We start from the raw sequence: 18,949 nt of genomic DNA on the forward strand, positions 1-18,949 counted from the left end.
TTCTTTCAAAGCTACAAGGACGTTTTTTAAGTGTCCTAATAGATATTTTAGGACGTTTTTCAAACGTCTTAAAAAATGACTTACAATGACTCCTTGATAGATGACGTTTTTTTTGCGTGTCATCTAAAGTTTTCAAAGACGTTTTTCGAACGTCCTTAAATGCTTTTTTTGTAGTAGTGTTTCAAACCTGGAAGACTCAGATCTACAAAAGCCCCCAACTTCCCAGGTTCGATATCGCCGGATACGCGACATGCGTCACCGTCCCCTTTACTTTGAAGGCCTTAAGGTGAATGATTGAGGACTATTCGTACATCAGTAGCTCGCTAACATACCCGATCTATCAATTTATGGCTTTTCTGGGTCTTATGTGGTGGGATTTTGTTAATTTTCAGTTTGGGTGTTTTAGTAAGTTAAGAATTGTGAAATTTTAATCTCTTGGGACTAGTTTAGTTTTTTGAATGCTTCTCTCAGCCTCTATTCGTAATTACTTTCATGCGTACTCCTTGCTTAACATATCTGAGTCTTCTTCATCAGGTGGCTTGATCAAGAACTTGAGAATTATTGCAAAATCTGGAACTTCATGTCTCTTTTGCTGTTATATTGAAGTTTACATTTGTTATCTATTTCGAATGCAGTTGTTGGAAAGGTAAAAGTTATTAGAACCTATTGTTTGTTTATTTGTCTTTAGTTTTTATAATAGTGCTTTTGTGTGAGGACCTTATTGATGTAGTTAAATTAATTAATTATAGTTTGCAGGGGTTGATGTTAAACAAGGAAGGGTATGCTTCTATAGGAGGTGGTTCACCCTTGCGTAAGACGACAGATGAGCAGGTAGATATAATGCGGCTTAATTTTTGTTGAAATTCTTTGTTTAACTTTTGTTTGCATAGTCTGTATTGCTCTGCAAGAATGAATCTATTTGTATACTGTTTGCTGGTATTCAAGTTCTACAATGGCCCTGTTTCGTTAGTTGTTACTACTACAACCAGTGATTGTTAACTTCTAGTCCAGTTAACAATGTAATAACCAAAATGTTGTTATTGTTTACTACTTTCGGACAAATGGCATCTCTTTAGTACTTTACAATGAGGGCTGAAGTTTGAATTTTGATTACTTATTGGATTACGCGAATCTTTTGCCGTTGAATATTTGGGTTAGTGGGGGCTGATGCAGCTTTTGCATCTTTCTGTGTGTGTCCCTTTCTTGGGTAATTTACTTGGTTAGTTACTACTTACTACCACCAATTTTTAACTTCTTTTATTTGTTGTGATGTTGTTTATTGTATCCAGGTGTTTCTTTGAAGACTCAAGAACTCTATGCCCTTGTTTTTGTTACTCGCTACTTGGACATTTTCACCGATTTCATATATTTATATAACACCGTCATGAAGCTAATATTCTAGGGGAGTTATTTTTCAATTGTTTGGTACATTAGGCAGCACAGGATTGTTCGCAGGTCCTATGATAGAGACCAAGACACCTTCCGCCATCATTTCCTACTGGCACCATGTCTAGTTTTGGCCCTAATATTCAATGAGAAGTTCACTTTCAAGGAGGTTCGTTTCCTTGTTCTTTGTGTTTCTGTGTAGTCATATGTTCTTCCTGTCTCTCTTTACATCTCATAGAGAACTTGTGCCATGAAAATTGCTGCAGTACACTAATTTTGGTTTTCTAAATTCTATTAATATGAACCAGGTCATGTGGTCATTTTCATTATTTTTAGAAGCTGTTGCTATCCTTCCTCAGCTTGTGCTGTTACAGAGAACGAGAAATATTGACAACTTGACAGGGCAATACGTCTTCCTCCTTGGGTATTCCAAACACCCTGATATTTTCTTTACAAATACAATTCTATATCATATTTTTGGTTCCTTCATTAGACCTATATAAATAGCTAATGCTGGACAATTAAGTTTCAGTTTTATCTCGTGTTTATATGTACTTATTGCCAGCCTGCACTACTATATTAGAGTATTAGCTACTTATGTATCCAGTTGAATATTAGAGTATTAGCTACTATTCATTAGTTGTCGATTGTTTGGTTTGGGGCTAGTATATTATTCTCAGTATCTTGTTTTGCTATCAATGTGGAGTTTTATAATCCTCGTGTACAAGAACTCATTATTTTTCTTGGACAATTTTTGTTATGTGCTGTTAAGATGTTAAATTTTGGATACTGATTGAATTGAATAAATTTGCTAGGTTGGCTGCTTTATATCTCTGTTTCATTCTTGTGTTTGTTGCAAGTATTTTATTCAGAATTATATAAAAGTTGCTGGAGGAGAGGTAGCAGATGCAGCTATGGGGAGGAACATGAAGGGATTTATGTTTTTTTATGTTGTATTTTATTTGAAGTTGTATATGAATTGTACAGTATATTTTAGAATTATACAATACATTTTGGCCCTATTTTTTTATATATATTCACCAAATTTTGCCACTGATGTTGGTGGCATTGAGAAAACACACTGATACAATAACAGTGGGAGAGAAAAAGGTTATATGCAGCATTGGGATTTGGTATGCCACTGTTGTTTTAACAGTGTGGATTGCCCCAATAGCACCTGCAATAGAGGGCACTGATATCTCATTAGTGGCTACATGGTGGCTAATGACATTAGCCACTATTATCAGTGTGCTTTGTCCCAATAGGGACTAATTCATATCAGTGTGCTTTGGGGAAATTTCTAGTAGTGAAATATGCCAATTTTCATTTCTCTTTTAAATTTATATATTATTGAAATTTTTTTTTTTTTATCAAATTTTATTCAACTAAAGCCAGAATGACACGAATACATACTTTCCTTTGCCATCTTTATGGGTAAGTCTATGACGTGACATGCTTGCACCATCTATTAGACAACTAGTGCTCGCTTATTCAAAAGCGAGCCTATACGCTGTGAAAAGAAACATAGTAAACAGGCTAAGTTCAAAACATAAATACAAAAACTTTAATTTTCTCCTTGCTCTTTACAGTAGGGCTAGGAGGTTTAGAGATAAGCAAGACAAAGTTCATGTGCTTCAGCTATCTTCTTTAATTTCAAAGGGTTCTTGTTCTTGGACCCAAGCGGACTACTGCTTTTCTTTTTTGGTTCAGGTGGAATTGCATAGGTTCCTTTGGTATCAAAATACTGCCAGATGCTTCAATCATTCCCAAAGACCTTGTAGAGAACTTGTTTGTGAATTCTGGCACCTTTAGTTTTTTTGTTGGTGCCTCAGTAAGTACCGGCTTTTTTTGTTGATTAATCTTTTTTGAATCAATGAAGAACTCATAAATTTATTGGCTTATCTTAAAGCTATTCCTCCAATTTAGCCTGGAATATATGATTGGATTTAGGCTCTAGGAATGAAGAGGAGACGAGATATAATCTAATTCAAGAATTAAGAAGAGATTTCAAAAATATTAGGATGAGGTTCGTAAACTGCACTTTAGGAAATAAAACAGATTTTTTCTCATTTAAAAAAAAAAAAAAAAAGTGAAACTTTCTCTTGAAACTTTAGGGCTAGCTGCTGTTGGGCTTGTTTCTGATAGGTGGGCTTCTGCTGGGCTAGTTGCTGCGGGGTCTTTGGGTGTACGAAAGAAGCAATTCAAGCCTAGTTTGGCAATTATACTTTGGGAATTTTAGCTTGGTGAGTTGGTGGAGGTTCCGATTTATGTGGGACCAGCTCCAAAGCAGAAGGGGCGTCCTCCTGGATGCCGGGTTAAGCGGAATCCGGCAAAGGAGAAAGAAAACGGTAATATTATTGGTGAGGATTTAAACTCCATCTTGAAATGGAAGGAGCTATCTATTGTTTAATTGTTCTGAATGGTACGAGGGTGATTAAGATTCTATGAGTCTTCTATGACGTTTATAGTCTCTTGCTTGTACCACAAGTGGGTGCTTGGCAAGTGAGGGCTAGTTGAATATTTTTTCCATATGAGGCGAAACTTTGTTACTCTTGCATAGACTTGCTTAAATGTGGGTTTCCCAATTATTTTAATTAGTTTGCATTAGCTTTTGTCGGGATTCTTATGTAAGTTTGTAAGCTATGGCCAATTTGGCTGTTGATTATTGAATAACAATCAACTTCTAGTCAATATATATATATATATATGGAAAATATATATATATATAAGTAAAAAAAGGTGAAACTTTATGTTTTGGGTAGTGACGGTAGTCATGTTTTTTTATTCTTTGAAAATATTATATTTCAAAAACTTTTATAGGAATGCTAGTTGTCAATTTTGTACCTGAAAAGATGTTATTTTTCTAAATTTCTTGACTTGTTTGGTCGATTCTTAACAAATATGATGTGAAATGCATTGAGTTTTTCATTTTCCAAGATCACTACTTGTCATATCATTACCTAACATATTTCATCTCATACAATTGAGTGACAAAACGATTTTGAAAGCTTAACATTAAGTCATTAACATCATTCAAATTGAAACAAGATGAATCATGTTAATTTGAAACTCGTCATAAGAGCATCTTTAGCAATGTTAGTCATTTTTGAGTCAAATTTTAGCTAAAGTAGCTAAAAAGTCATTTTGGCTAGCCACTTTAGAATTACGTCTGTATCAGTGCTCTCTATTTTAGTTAATTTTGAATTTATATTATTTTTTAAATGAAGATTAAATAATTTAAATATATTTATAAATTACATAAAATAACTCAAAGTGCATGTATTAAATTATAGAGAGCCTCATCTCGCTCTCTATATTTACGAGCGAGATAACTATAAGTTATAATAGAGAGCCACTTAGAATGCTCTAAGGGAAGAGAATATAGTTTTACTTTAATTTCAATCAAGGTTTCAAATTTCGGTTTCGGTTTCAATTTCGGTACTTCAAATTTAAGGAAATTTCAAAGAAAGTTTCGATTTCGGTGGAAATTTCGGTTAAAAATAAAGAAATCAAATTAATTACATTTATAAAATGATATTTTTGAATGAAACTTTTACATAGACTAAACTAACCTATAATAAGCCTATTTACAATGTAACATCTCAAAAATTATACATTTATAATAGAATTATGATATTTTATTTATATGGACGAGTAATTAACTAGTACTATAGTAGGTTGCTAAGAGTATCTTTAGCAATGCTAGCCATTTTTGAGTCAAACTTTAGCCAAAATAGCTAAAATGTCATTTTGGCTAGCCACGTTAGAAATAGGTCTGTATCAATGCTATCTATTTTAGCTAATTTTGAGTTTATATTATTTTTCAAATGAAAATTAAATAGTTTAAATGTATTTATAAATTACATAAAATAGCCCAAAATGAATGTTTTAAATTATAGAGGCATTAGAGGGCCTCATCTCGCTCTCTATATTTAGGAGCGAGATAGCTAAAAGTTATAATGGAAAGCCACTTAGGAGTCTGGTAAAATATATAAAAAGCTAAACATACTCTCCAAAATAGCTAAGGAGCCAAAATAGCTAGAGAGTCTGCTAAAGATGCTCTAAACTAGTGTTTTTATCTATGTGTATTGATAATGTGTTGTATATTGATAATGTGAATATGATTTACTTTTTTAAATAATTAGAAAATTACAACGGGACCGGGTGGGGCACGTAAAACCAAAACCCCATGAGAGCGATAAAACTTAAACCTAGCGCTTTGCTAGGTTAGAGAGCGGCTGCTAAGGCAGTCTGCTCTGAAAGTTCTCCATAATCATGGAGAATCTGGGTACTTCGCAAGGTGAGGAGGGGTACAAGCACAGTGGCGGATCGGGTTTTTTCTCGATCCGGTTCTCTTCTTTGCGGCGGGGTTACTTCTTTGAAGATCAGCGCCAAAAGATTTTCGAGTGGTGGATTTCTCATCCGAGTCCGGTGGTGGAAAGGTGTGGTACAGTAGACGCGGGGGTATGGTGTGGCAGCAGGTTGGACGGGGTTCCGGTACAAGCTGAAGGTACGCCAGGCGGCCGTGAGCTACAATTGAAGACCTCAAGTCCTGGTTGTCGTTGGGTGCGATGGCAGTGGACGGGGAAGATTGGAGGGAGGACGCGGTGGGGCGTCTGGAGGTGGGTTCCGGCTTGGATCCAGGTTTGTTGCTGGGTCTAGATCCTTAGCTAGGTTGGGGACTGGCAGATTCGATCTGGGAGCAGGGGTCGGATCCGGATTTGGGATCCGGGACGGGACCGGGTATGGATCCAGGTTCGTGGTTGGGATCGGAGCCTGGCTTGTTTTTGGGCTAGGGTTTCTATTTTGGGTTGGGCCTACAGTTTGCTTTGGGCTCTAGAGTTGTGCATAGGTGGAAGATTGACCTCTGTTTGGCGTATTTTTTACGTTGAAGATGCATGGCTGGTCATACCATCAGTTACATTGCTAGAAGATTGCCTTTTCTTGGTCGGTCATACTAGTGGTAACATAGGTGGAAGATTATCCTATTTTTGGCGTATGAGGTACGAGGAATATGCTTGGTCGGTCATATCACCGGTTACTTTGATGGAAGATTGCCCTTTCATGGTTGGTCATACCATGAGTAATTGTTTAAGTAGCCCAGTTTATATCCGGTGCGTCTTCAGATGCGTTACTGCATCCAGTTATAGCTCTACTAAGTTTTATTTCCAATGTTTTATTGTCGTATTTTTTATTTATGATGTAGTTTCTACATCTGTCTTTTGTTTTTTTTTTTTCTCAAAAAAAAAAAAAAAAACCCCGTGAATGAAAATGAACAAGTACAACAAAAGGAATATAAAAGCTACTACGATGTGGTTCGATCTAGCTAGTTGAACTGCTTTCATTTAGTATCATATAATACTGCTCCCAAGTACATGAATTTTGGAAATAATTTTCATACTTCATCACATGGGTATTGTATGTGTACGTGTTGTTCCCTTTTCACATGCAATCCATATATCGGATATTGTGGAATTACCTAATATGATGTTTCAGTGTATGAAGCATACAATATTTGAGATGAAGCAAAAAGGGAATCATGTTGTGGTTAGAGAATTCAACCTTGTAGCAGATAAAAACAAAAAGGTTTTTTGTTGTATTCAACTTGATTGCAAAAAAAAAAAAAAAAAAAAATCAAAATCAAATTCAAAATTTCATACTTTCTCTATGAAAATTTCATTGTAGGTGACATGAAAATTTCACAGAAATTTTAGAGAAATTTCGGTGAGAATTTTTAAATATATATTGTGTGTGTAGATATTTTCAAATTTCGGTACTTCAAAATTACGGAAATTTCGGAGAAATTTGAAGTATTGATTTCAATCATACCAATAATTTATTACCAAATAATCGAACTTGAAATCTGTCTACTCAGATAAATTAAGAGAAAATTTACCAATACTTGATTGAAAAAAGAAAGGAAAAAAAATACACAATTTTGCATATAACCGCAGATTTGAATTAATTTGACTAATGCAAAAATTTTTCCATCAAAAATGTCAACTGATTATTAAGTGATTGACGCAGATTTAATACAAAAACATGAAAATCGTCGCATGAAAACGACGTACGACGTGGAACCGACTTTCCCTTCTCCTTCTTCTTCTGCCAAACCCAAACGCGGTTTCCACCGTTAAATAAAACGTTTGTCCTTTTTCTCGTCATCGTTTCAAATCTCCGTCTCCGTCGTACGGACCAACCCAATATTTTTTTTTCATTTCCATTTTTATTTTACAGTTCCATCTCTCGCTTTCTCAGCTCTACTATTTCCCCAAATCGATGGTTCCATTGTTTATAAAAACTCTCTTTTCTTTATAAAAAGAAAGGGAAAAAGTTTTCAAATTTTGCTGGAATCGGACGTTTTGCTATTTTCAGGTAATTCACTTCCTCAGAGATCCGTCTTTGCTATTTTCAGTTTTTTCTTTCTGTTTATGTACCTTGATCTGATTTTGGATGCCACTGAAATGAAAGAACATGTTTGTCTGATCTTGGATTTGTGAAACGCATTGTGATTTTGATTCATATTACTACAATGGAAGGAAGACCCAGAATCTATGTTGTGATTTTGAGAAGCTTGAGTTTAAGTTCAGAGATCTTGTTATTGTGTAGGTAGAATGAAAGGAGGGTTTAATGGATTGAAGGGTAAACAAATCTCCCTTATTTCTATAGTTCTCATGTCAACAACTATTCTCATGTGGGCATGGGAGAAAACCCCACTTCTTACTACCTTGGTTCCGGCCGAAACCGAAACCCGGTTGCAGGTGTCTCCAGGTTGGTCTCCACTAGTTTATTTCTTCCAATTTAGATTAAGTGTTGCATTGTATGTTTGTTGACGGTGTATGTGTGTTTGAATTGTGTGTGGTGCAGAACTGAGGGATGTTGTTGTAGATAGGGCTGTACCATCGCAACAAGAACTAGATGTAGGCAAGGGTGTGACGGCATTAGCAGAGAAGGATGCCCGGAAAGAAGAATTTCGTGCGGGGTTAGGAACTACGCTAGATTCCGGACAAGAGTCTCGTAAAAGCGATGGGATTAATAGTGATCAAGTGACAGACCATGTTGAGAGTAATGGTAAGACAATGCATTTTTTCTTTTGCCTTCTTGGGACTAGTTTATTGATGAAGAGTGTGGTGCTTTGGTAAGTATTGTTGTTGTGCTTTATCAAGCTGTTTCATCAGAGCAGCACGAGAATGTCGCCAAATCAGATGATTCTTGAATTTATCTTATCATGATGCCACTGTTCAGGTTGTGCAGCAATTGTAACATGTTTTACCATGCATGGTTAATCAAATACCTAAGCAGATCAATCTGCTTTGAACATCGTGGTATAATTTGGACTTAATTTTTGTGTATCATATGGTGCAGGGATTTCCTCAAGTGAATTAAAAGAAGCTGCTAATGTAGTTGGAGAAGAAGCTTCAAACCCAGAAGAGAGGACGTCAGTTGATAGAAGACACGGAGAAAAAGCAGAAGAAAAGAATTCAGTCCTACAAAAACCAATAGATCCTGCTTATACAAATATCTCTGTTGGGGGAAATCTCGAGGACAAATTAACTACTCATATGGAAAGTCCAGGTAGTAAATTCTTGGCTTTCCTGGTTCATTAGAAATGCCATCTATTGCGCTGGATTTCCTCACTTTAAACACTAAAATTATCCAAAATTAATCTTTTCCTAAATGTCTTCTGGGTGAGTAGGTTCTATGCTTTGAAAGATTAAGAAAAACATTGATCAAGAGAACCTGAGTACACAATTCCTTTTATATGAAAAGGTTACCTTTTCAAAATTTGAAGCCAGTACTTGTTGTTTTGATGGAACTGTTGCATTTGAAGTTCAACGTAATAAATGGTTTAGTGGTTTTGAAATACGTATAAGATACTGGTACTTTTATCAAGTTTTGTAATTAATTATATTATTACTATATTGGTGGTGTAGGTTCTTTTGCTCTATTGAAACTACATACTGATTAATGATTGTTGTATTATTTGACATTACTCCAGGCTGCAATTATGCAAAAGGAAAATGGGTTGTAGGTGATAAGCAGCCATTGTATTCTGGGTTTAGTTGTAAGCAATGGTTGTCAGGGCCGTGGGCTTGCCGGTTGACACAGCGCACAGATTTTGCCTATGAGATGCTTCGATGGCAGCCAAGAGATTGTCAAATGGAAGAATTTGAAGGCTCCAAGTTTTTGAAAAGGTATGACAATGTTTTAGCATAAATCTAGTCTAAAATTATTGTTTTCCCTATAGATGCAATTCATTCTTACAGCAAGTTAACAAATTTCTTAAACAAAGCCAACACTTGTTAAATTGGAGAAATAGGATAAACATTCACTAAAATATTGGTCCATGCCTATTATATTTGCGTGTCTATTTAACAATTACATTACAAACTTGATTCCAAATTAACAACCAAAATACACCCCCTCTTTCCTGCCAAGAAAAGAAAAGAAAGAAGAATTCAACAAATGAGCTAAATTCTTTCCTATCCTGATCATGTTCATCGTCATTGTTATTGTGTTCACAAATTATCAGAACCTCCAACTCTGGTCCAGCCATATAGGTGAAGAGTGTCAGGTGAAAAATAAAACTCGTACATGTCAGCATTGTGTCAATGTTGTGTTTGTGTCTGACATAGACACAAACTCATAATTTCCACGGAACTATTGGTGCTACATAGGCCACTAGTATCTCTGACTTGGGGTTTGCTAGGGCTTGCCCAAATGATGGTCAATTCAGGTTCCACCTTGTAATGGTTTTTGTTTAGTAATTCTAACTTGAAATTTTAAGGTTTTTAACCTCTTTGGATGGGTATACCAAGGACCTAATTTCAATTTAGCCTTTGCATCCCCTTCTACTTATTCTTGTTGCATACTAAGGTTAACAGTTCATTTGAGCAATTGATCTTGTTTCCTTCTTTTTTATTTTTTCTTGTATGACTTAGGTAATTATGTTCATGCATTTATTGTATCTTTGCATTCAGGATGCAAGACAAAACTCTAGCTTTTGTTGGAGATTCATTGGGTCGACAGCAGTTCCAATCTTTAATGTGCATGGTTACAGGTGGTAATGAGAGAAAAGATGTGATAGATGTGGGGATGGAGTATGGGATAGCCCAAGCACGTGGCGATGTCCGCCCTAGTGGGTGGGCTTATCGGTTCCCAAGCACTAACACTACCATCCTCTATTACTGGTCAGCGAGCCTCTGCGATGTGCAGCCTATTATTCCAACAGACCCAGCCACTGATTATGCCATGCACCTTGATCGACCACCAGCATTCTTGGTCCAATATCTTCACAAATTGGATGTCGTGGTCCTCAATACAGGGCACCATTGGAATCGTGGGAAGCTCAAAGCTAACCGCTGGGTAATGTATGTTGGAGGAAAGCCAAACAAGGACAAGAAGATAGCGATGATTTGGAAGGCCAAGAATGTGACTGTCTACAGTGTTGTTAATTGGGTCAACTCACAGCTCCCAAAATATCCAGGTCTCAAAGTATTCTACCGATCCATCTCGCCAAGGCATTTTGTTGGTGGGGACTGGAATACAGGAGGAAGCTGTGACAACACGAAACCCATGTCAGTAGGAAAGGAAGTATTGCAAGATGAGTCTAGTGATGAATCTGCTGCCGGCGCAGCGAAGGGAACAGGGGTTAAGATCTTGGACATAACAGCTCTATCTCAGCTTAGGGATGAGGGTCATATATCCCGGTTCAGAATCCAAGCCAAACCGGGCATGCAAGATTGTCTGCATTGGTGCTTACCTGGCGTTCCTGATACATGGAATGAAATTCTGTTCAACCAAATCTAGCCCCCGTGCAATTGATGCTGATGGGGTGTTTATCAAATACCTCAGAAGGGTTCTGCGGGTCATGTAGATGGCCGAAAGCCTCTGTGGCGCTATCTGAACACCGTAAACTCTTATAAATGATGCAAAATCAATGAAGGGGAGACGCCACCAACAGATTTCCAGATAGAAGTTAGATGCTGGCTTTGATCACTTGAGAGGTTACATACTGTGGACCGCACGATCCCTATGGATCTCGACATTTCTAGTTTTAGACTCTCTTCAGTTTTGGAGGGTCTTTTTAACCCTTAGATTGGGGTTTTTGGAGTAAGCGCAACGGTATCCGCCTGAGAACCGAGTAGGGAATTCTTGAAGTAAATGTTGGGTTAATAGAGGATGGTACGCTGAAATTGATTCCTTTTATACATTGGTTAGAGGAAGAGGACTAGTTTAGTTGTGAATTTGGTTGAATATGTACCCCCATAGTGTCAAATATACAGCTTCTGTTACTAAATTGATGTGCTGCAGGACCGCAATTGTTAGGAAAGATGATTTGTTTTCTCTATCAAATAGATTGGGCCATATTGACCCTTGGTTCGTTTAGATTTCTAACGTACAAGATGACACATGTTTAAGTTTTGCTTGGGCCTCGGCAACTGAAATTTATATGTTGCTATGTTTGAGGGCTCACATACAATCAACAAATATTCATAGGTGTAGTTTGATTTTCGTTTGGAAAAATGAGGTCTCGGACATTCTTTAACAACTTAATGTTACTAGAAAAGTTGGCCGCGCTTTGCCGCGGAATTTGCTTTTGTTAAGATATAATTTAATAATTATGACTTCATTCTACTGAAATAGCAATGAAGATTGCTTGCATGTAATGTAGGGTTCATTCAAAAATACACACATATTCAAATTACTTGCATTGTTAGAAATTGAGAATCAGACCTTTACAAAGGAAAAGCTCATTCCTTGAGAGATAACTATAAACCCAAAACCACCCGAAGCACGGTAATTATTCTCTCACAATCCGAAGCAGCAACCAGTGGAGGAGCTTATGCCTCACGGGCACAAAAACTGCAAAAAAATGCAAGAATAGTGAGAGATAGCACATGACCTACAACCATCTTCAAGCAGTTCATTTCCTCTACTACTCTTGCTGTGTTGTAAGGAGAGGGTCAGTTTGGAGGTAGCCTTTTGTTGTTGGTGACTGAAATAGTCACAACAGAGTGACACAACTTTCAACCCTTTAACAGATTCCACTGTACAGTGTTCAGTGATCATACCAATATTTCCCAGAGATTAACAATTAAAACAGAAACACTCGTTTCTTGTTATAAACTTCCATGTTGTTCTATTCAACCTCTCTTCTCTGCCTTGGCCGGGTAGGGAGCTCTCCCCTGTATAATTTTTATCCAAAAAGCGACAATCAAAAAACTATTGGAGAATATTCCAGCAATTAACAAATTATTAACAAAAAGAAAAGCCTAAAAACCCATCACCAGTTTTACCAACCTGGTCAATACCGTAAAAGAAGATACATAACAATTAAAATCATTCAAAATTTGACTAAAATAATCACAGCAAGGAGAAGTCGAGAGAATTGAGCATGTAGATCTGGGAAATGAGATTCACTTATAGTACTGACCGATTTGTTGCTGGGATGTTCCTTCTTGTACTTCTCTCTAAACTCCACCTATTCAAAATCGAAATAAAAGTCAGCCAAATAAATTCACACAAAAAAAAAAAACAAAAAAAAATTTCACAGATCCAAAAAATTCATGAACATGCTCAAAGGTCACTTTTTCCTCTACTCAATCAAATGAGTCCCACAACCCCAGCTGACATGTAAATAAATAAAGGGAGACAGGACCTTGAACCCATCAAATCTGACTTGAAAAAATTGTTGGGGGACTAACAATCAAAATTTAGTAGCTGTAGTTTACCAAAAATAAATAAAAAGACAAAATAAAACAGTGTGAAAGCTACAAAGAATAAAGAGAACTGCATAGACTAACAAAATACCACGAATGAGCAATACATTGTGAAAATACTATATGAACCAAGGTCCAAAAACAATAAAGAGCCTGCATATCTTCATTGAGAATAAAATAGAATTGTACATGAATATCCAATAACAGATTTCGGAACTGGAGAAGCCAACACCAGAATATCTAAGAGCATCAAAAGAGGGTTTTACATGCAACCATTTTTTATAAATCCTTCAATGTAACCCTCTTTCAGTTTCTCTAGTACATACCTGAATAAAAATAAGAGATTCAGATAGTGCAAAATAACTAACAAAGCAGCAGCAGAAGAACAAAGGCATATATGAATATAGTATGAAGAATCGATGCTCAGAGGCATATATGAATAACTAACAAAGAAGCAGCAGAAAAATATGCTCAATTGTTAAAGAAGTTTTAAGCTTTTGCATATATGAATCCAACCGCACCCGATTAATTTCTCTCCAATAGTTTTCTGATTGTCGCTTTGTGGTTGCTTTGTTTAAAGAGGAAATATGAAAAAGTTTTAACATTGTTTAAAAATTTGTATCACAATGTCAACAGAGGCATATAATCCATCTCATCTCATCCCTAAACCCATCAAAACTTAAACTGACAGCATATAGTGTATTTAGAAAGGGGCAACAAAAACCCTCAATTCGAGAGCATAGTTACTTAATGAGGCCATAACAACTACATATTATTAATTAACCTCCCAGACCCTAACATGCCACTGGGAATGATTCCCAATTATAATCATAAGACATAATTGAATGATCACAGTCCAATACAATTCTACTATAGTTGATATTGATTTCCAAAAATCAACTAACCATATATAGCAAAAAGCTATAACTGTAGAAACCAATTCTCAACAACTCTACTACTTGCGTATAAAATCAAATGAAACTCCAGAGCACTACGTTTTTCTTTTTCTTTGAGAATCCATGAAAATTAAAGCATAACCCATAGTGATGACAGGAAAAAATAAATAGAAAATATGCAAGTGGGAAACAAAATTCAGTTAAATGGGAATGGGAAAGGAAAGAGCAGAAAGCAACGGTTACCAGGAACCAAAAACATTAGTTGTTTGTTCAAGATACCCGCAAAATATGGAGAAAAACCCTATCAAATTGGGGATCATAACTGAAAACAAAAACCCTCTCAAATTGGGGATCATAACTGAAAGCAAAGTAAAAAAAAAAAAAAAAGGAAAACCACATATACCTGAGCATCATTCCGGCATCAGTCTTCGAAAAACAACAAAATCATCCCCAGTCTCACTGAAATCAAGCTTCAAATTGAAGGCCTGCTCTAAAGCCCAGTTGATTTTGGCATCCATATTCTCATACGGGTCATCCTCATTCCTTCTAGTTCTAGCACGTTGAAGCTTCAATAGTTGATATCGTGGTGAGCACTGGGGTCTCTATTATTCCTCTCAACTCTTCGCTCTCCTCTCAAACTATGACCCATTTGTAAACACAGAAAAAAAGGATCTCTAGTTATAAATGTTCTAATGTTGCCAAGAATTTCCTATTTGTGAACATTTTAGTTGTAAAAAGGAATCAAAATCATCAACACAACCGAAAAGGAGGTGATATTTGACTGAAGTGATAATTCACACATATCACACATCAAACTAATCATATTTTAACACAATTAAAGAAGCAAAACTAAAACTTCTAAATGAACTCAATGTTGGCAACTTGATGATCAAAGCAAAGCAATGAACTCAATGCTGGCAACTTGATGATCAAAGCAAAGCAAAATTCCAGAATTGAAGACATTACAAATAGACGAAAATGAAGTCGATTAAAGAGATCAAAATTATTGGAAAATTATTGCAAGATCATCATGTCCACCAGCAAATGTGCAAACCTTAAACGCATACTGAAATGTCCTCCAGAGCATTTTTGAGATTTTAGCGCATCCTTCGAATTGCTTCTTATAATTTTGGGTTCCAGTAGCCTACGCCTCTCCACTGGTCTGTACTTCTCTTATTTCCTGCAACAACATAAGGTCTATTTCAAAGTCAGTTGACCACTTAATGATTCTTAATAAGTTTTCCAAAGTTCAAACACAGTAACTAAATATGTGAAACTTTCTTACTGAACTACTCTTTAGCGCCAGCTCCATGCAACTTCTCTTACCCGGATGAGGATATTGAAGTCGGTGGGTCTTTTGACTGAAATTTCTTAATTTCTTCATCTTTTGTTTGCTCCGGTTTACCTATTTTTCCTTCTGATCTGCATGTTGCTTCATTTTTGTTAGTCAAGGGCAGAGATAATCAAAATACATGAAATGAAATTTTCTGTATAGGAGGTTGAGTTTACCTTGGTGAAATAACGCTCAGTCTTCTTAATGAGCAGACAAAAGGGGAGCCTCTATTTTCCAAATGTGTAGTTCTGTGATCATTGCATTTAATTATGAGTGGAGTGCTGCTGTTGTCCTCATAGTTCTTAACTTTTTTGTAGTGATTCCTTCAAACCTTGATAAAACCTGCACATTGGAAAATGGCATATTACGTAAGTATAATGAAAATGAAGATTAACAAACAGTAACAACAAAAGTGGAAGATGACTTATACTAACCTATGTCTCAACCAATCAAATGTTCAAGAATGGAATCTAATTCTTGTGGAACTCTAACAGCTCATTCATGTCTTTTGTTTGGAAAGAACTCCCTTTTCATGTCCGTTAAAGCCTTTGAATATTTCTGAACATCTTCAATTTGTTGAAAGTATGCTGATATGAGGCACATAAATTGAATGGTTTTAAATTTTTTCTTTCTGTTCTACTTAGATTATTATAATTAAAGGATTTATGAAAGTATGCTGATATAAGGCACACAAATTGAATGGTTTTAAATTTTTTCTTTCTGTTCTACTTAGATTATTATAATTAAAGGGTCTATGGAAAACATAAATACCTTTATGTCATATCTGCTAGAGCAGCAGGCATGACTTTTTGAACTGCTGTGCTGCTCCCAGCTCCACCTACAGCAGCACAAAAATGAGCTTTTTTATTTTTAGGTGAGAACTGAAAAGGCCAAGCAAAACAACGATGAAATTCACACATCATAAAGCTAGCTACGGATAGGCGTTCACTAATCAAAAACCCATATATGAAAGCGCTTTTGGGCAAAAAATCTAATGAACCATGAAACTTACCCCTCCATATACATTAATATCAAGGCCAATCTTGAGAAGATGAGCAACATTATTCTTCAGATACTTCAGCACAGCGTTCCTCTTCTTCTTAATCGTCCCTAGCCTCACCTTTATTCTCTTTATATCAGACTTGCTGCATCAAAAAGACCCAAAATCAGAATCCAGAACAAAACTTAAAAGAAACAGGAAACCATACTCCACATAAACTTGGGCAGAAAGACAAACTGGGTTTAAATTCATCATTAAAAGCCACAGTCACAATATATGCTGATGAATAACAAAAAGAGAAGGGAGTCTTGCATATTGTGTCAATAACATCTATAGCTCAAAAAGGAAAACATAGTTTCTGGCATTTAGAGGTGTTATTAACTTGGTACAATTATAAATAAAGCCACAGTTTTTCAACCAACAACAGATGGTCTTCAATTTTTTTTTTCCTTTCATGTAATGTATACTGTGGTATGCTTAACATGATCAAACAAAAGTCTGAAAGAAAATGCAATGCTTCTTTCATAAGAAGAGAACAGCTTAGGACAACTTGAAGATTCATTCAAAGAGTATTACAATGTTTCCCACCTAATGAGCCACAAAATTTTCTGTAAAAAAATGTAACTGAGAACCAAAAGACACAAAATATTTATAATTTGTGATGATAAAACCACAAAGAATCATGAAAATCAAACCAGGAATGTTAGGGAAAGGGAAACATCTCCTCACGACCAGTCAATGTCCAGCTTAAATAACATTCAAAAAGCAGGAACCAAACTTATACATTTATGTGATGAACCTAGAACTGATTTTTATCCTAGAACACAAAACTTAGCTGTTAAGAAGAAGTCCAAATGTATATTTAAAATGAATTTGAAGTATGTAGTTAGATAATTGAAACATAGATCTCTACCACTGAACATTTAGGGATGTGTATTTAACAACTCACTATGACCACACATAGCAACTCACCCAAATCCTACTTCCCTCAAACACCAAAAAAAGCTCATTCCTTTAAGCACAGACGTACTGATCCAGTATCGTCCTGCTCCTTGCAAAATCACAATTCAAAACATCAATACGAATGCGACTACAAATTTCTTGGCAACTGATATTCAAAACACTTGCATCCAATTTTCTGTAAATTTAATTACTCTTACACAAAAAGTAATAAAACAAATAACACACTAAATGAACCATGAAAATAATAAAACAAAACGTGTGCCAAAGAAAATAATATATAAAGAAAACAAAGTTAAAAAAAATAAAAATAAAATAGAAACATGTAAGAAGAATTCAAATATATGGTTTGACATGAAGCAAAGTGATAAAAAAAAAGGAAGGAAGCAACAAACTTTACCTTCTGAAGCTGAAGAAGAGCTCATTTTCCCATTCATCTTCTTCAATTAGCAAAGCTAAGCACACTGCAAAAATATCACTACATATCGTTTAGGAAAATTTAGAGAAAGAAAAAGCCAAAGAACCAAATATCTATTCACCAAAACATAAACCCAAATCCAATCCTTCACCGAAAAATTTTAATGAGCAAAGCTGAGAAGGGTCCAAATCTACATAAATACCAGAAATCCATAGCAAAAGACCTTTCTTGGCCATAGAACACCTTGGTATCCACGATTAAGCCTCCGATGGCAAACTCCACACTACTGATGGACACTGAAAACCCAATTCCCAATCAATCAATCCATCCCAAAAAAAAAAGAAGAAGAAGAAGATGAATTCTTCGCAGAGAAATTAAGGAAACGAATTCCCAATCAATCAATCAATCCAGAAAAAAAAAAGAAAAAAAAAAGATGAGTGTTTTGCAATGAAATTAAGCTTTGGGGAGTGAGGGTTTCGCTTACTTTTGAAGGGAGGGCCTCTTCTTCTCCCCCTTCTTCCCCTGTTTACTTCGCTCTATCTTTCTCTGTGTCCAGAAAATAAACCAAAACCCAAAAGCTGAAGCGATGGGTTTTCTTGTTGTTAATTTGACCTTCATGAATTTCGATCTGTTTGTCTTGCCGGTTTATGTATGATTCCTTCGGGCTTGCGTTGCAGAGCAAATAACCTCTCTCTCTGTCTCTTTTTGTCTGTGTCTATCGCTCTCTATGACACCCACCCGATCTCTCGATCGATTTCCTCTGAATCTATGACACCCACCCGATCTCTCTATCGCTCTCTATGAGACCCAATAATTGAGCTCTCTCTGAAGTTCTCAATCCTTATCCATCCAGGGTCAAAAAGGACCTTCAAACCCCTGAATGGCAGTTTCGTATTTCCCTAGACACCGGAGGGTAAAACCGACTGTCCACTGTACTTAGAACAGTGTAACAGTGCATCGACGCTTTATATATGTATAATTAGCTAACCAACAAAATTCTCTCTTGATGCACATTGGTAGACTTTTCGGATCAATTTTCAATCAAGTTATCTTTTAGGATCACCTATCAATCAAGTTATAATTTTACAACGACAACAAACTATATAGTAGTCAAAAGGAACGGTTTGTTGTCTGTTAAGATACGTCAAACACAAGTTACAAGATATAGACACATCGACTCTTATCTCGTCTTGATAGTGAAAGAATTTTATCATAATTTACACAAAGGGGTTT

At 36.0% G+C, this 18,949-nt stretch overlaps 2 protein-coding genes and 1 long non-coding RNA gene across 20 annotated transcripts; 2 read left to right on the forward strand and 1 right to left on the reverse strand.

Annotated features, from left to right (window-relative positions):
* Nucleotides 1-178: 178 nt before the first annotated feature.
* Nucleotides 179-2,582, forward strand: LOC133727130 (ER lumen protein-retaining receptor-like). 10 transcript variants are annotated; one of them, XR_009855021.1, is made up of 6 exons: nt 179-286; nt 535-646; nt 750-831; nt 1,290-1,555; nt 1,761-1,810; nt 2,259-2,580. XR_009855021.1 is itself a non-coding variant. In XM_062154757.1 (6 exons), the coding sequence occupies exons 3-6, from the start codon at nt 824-826 to the stop codon at nt 2,266-2,268; spliced, it is 312 nt and encodes a 103-aa protein (XP_062010741.1). In that variant the 5' UTR covers nt 179-286; nt 535-646; nt 750-823; the 3' UTR covers nt 2,269-2,582. The 10 variants fall into 10 exon arrangements, 1 of the variants encoding a protein (XP_062010741.1); XR_009855019.1 differs by having other exon boundaries at nt 2,202-2,579; XR_009855020.1 differs by having other exon boundaries at nt 2,247-2,579.
* Nucleotides 2,583-7,561: 4,979 nt separating this feature from the next.
* LOC133714240 (protein trichome birefringence-like 16) lies at nt 7,562-11,775 on the forward strand. The gene is made up of 6 exons (XM_062140325.1): nt 7,562-7,761; nt 7,996-8,157; nt 8,254-8,457; nt 8,752-8,961; nt 9,386-9,581; nt 10,368-11,775. Exons 2-6 carry the CDS (start codon nt 8,001-8,003, stop codon nt 11,194-11,196), a joined length of 1,596 nt encoding a protein of 531 aa, XP_061996309.1. The 5' UTR covers nt 7,562-7,761; nt 7,996-8,000; the 3' UTR covers nt 11,197-11,775.
* Nucleotides 11,776-12,056: 281 nt separating this feature from the next.
* Nucleotides 12,057-18,492, reverse strand: LOC133714249 (uncharacterized). 9 transcript variants are annotated; one of them, XR_009848530.1, is made up of 13 exons: nt 18,201-18,492; nt 17,940-18,012; nt 17,699-17,762; nt 17,311-17,383; nt 16,351-16,483; nt 16,110-16,176; nt 15,773-15,925; nt 15,515-15,680; nt 15,291-15,427; nt 15,060-15,202; nt 14,409-14,643; nt 12,824-12,871; nt 12,057-12,575 (listed from the first exon to the last, which is right to left on the reverse strand). It is a non-coding gene; the product is annotated as an uncharacterized LOC133714249 (long non-coding RNA). The 9 variants fall into 9 exon arrangements; XR_009848532.1 differs by lacking the exon at nt 17,311-17,383 and having other exon boundaries at nt 12,057-12,252; nt 12,462-12,575; nt 17,919-18,012; XR_009848520.1 differs by having other exon boundaries at nt 17,919-18,012.
* Nucleotides 18,493-18,949: the final 457 nt, after the last annotated feature.

Source organism: Rosa rugosa, chromosome 1 (genome assembly GCF_958449725.1).
Source record: "Rosa rugosa chromosome 1, drRosRugo1.1, whole genome shotgun sequence".
Lineage (NCBI taxonomy): Eukaryota > Viridiplantae > Streptophyta > Magnoliopsida > Rosales > Rosaceae > Rosa > Rosa rugosa.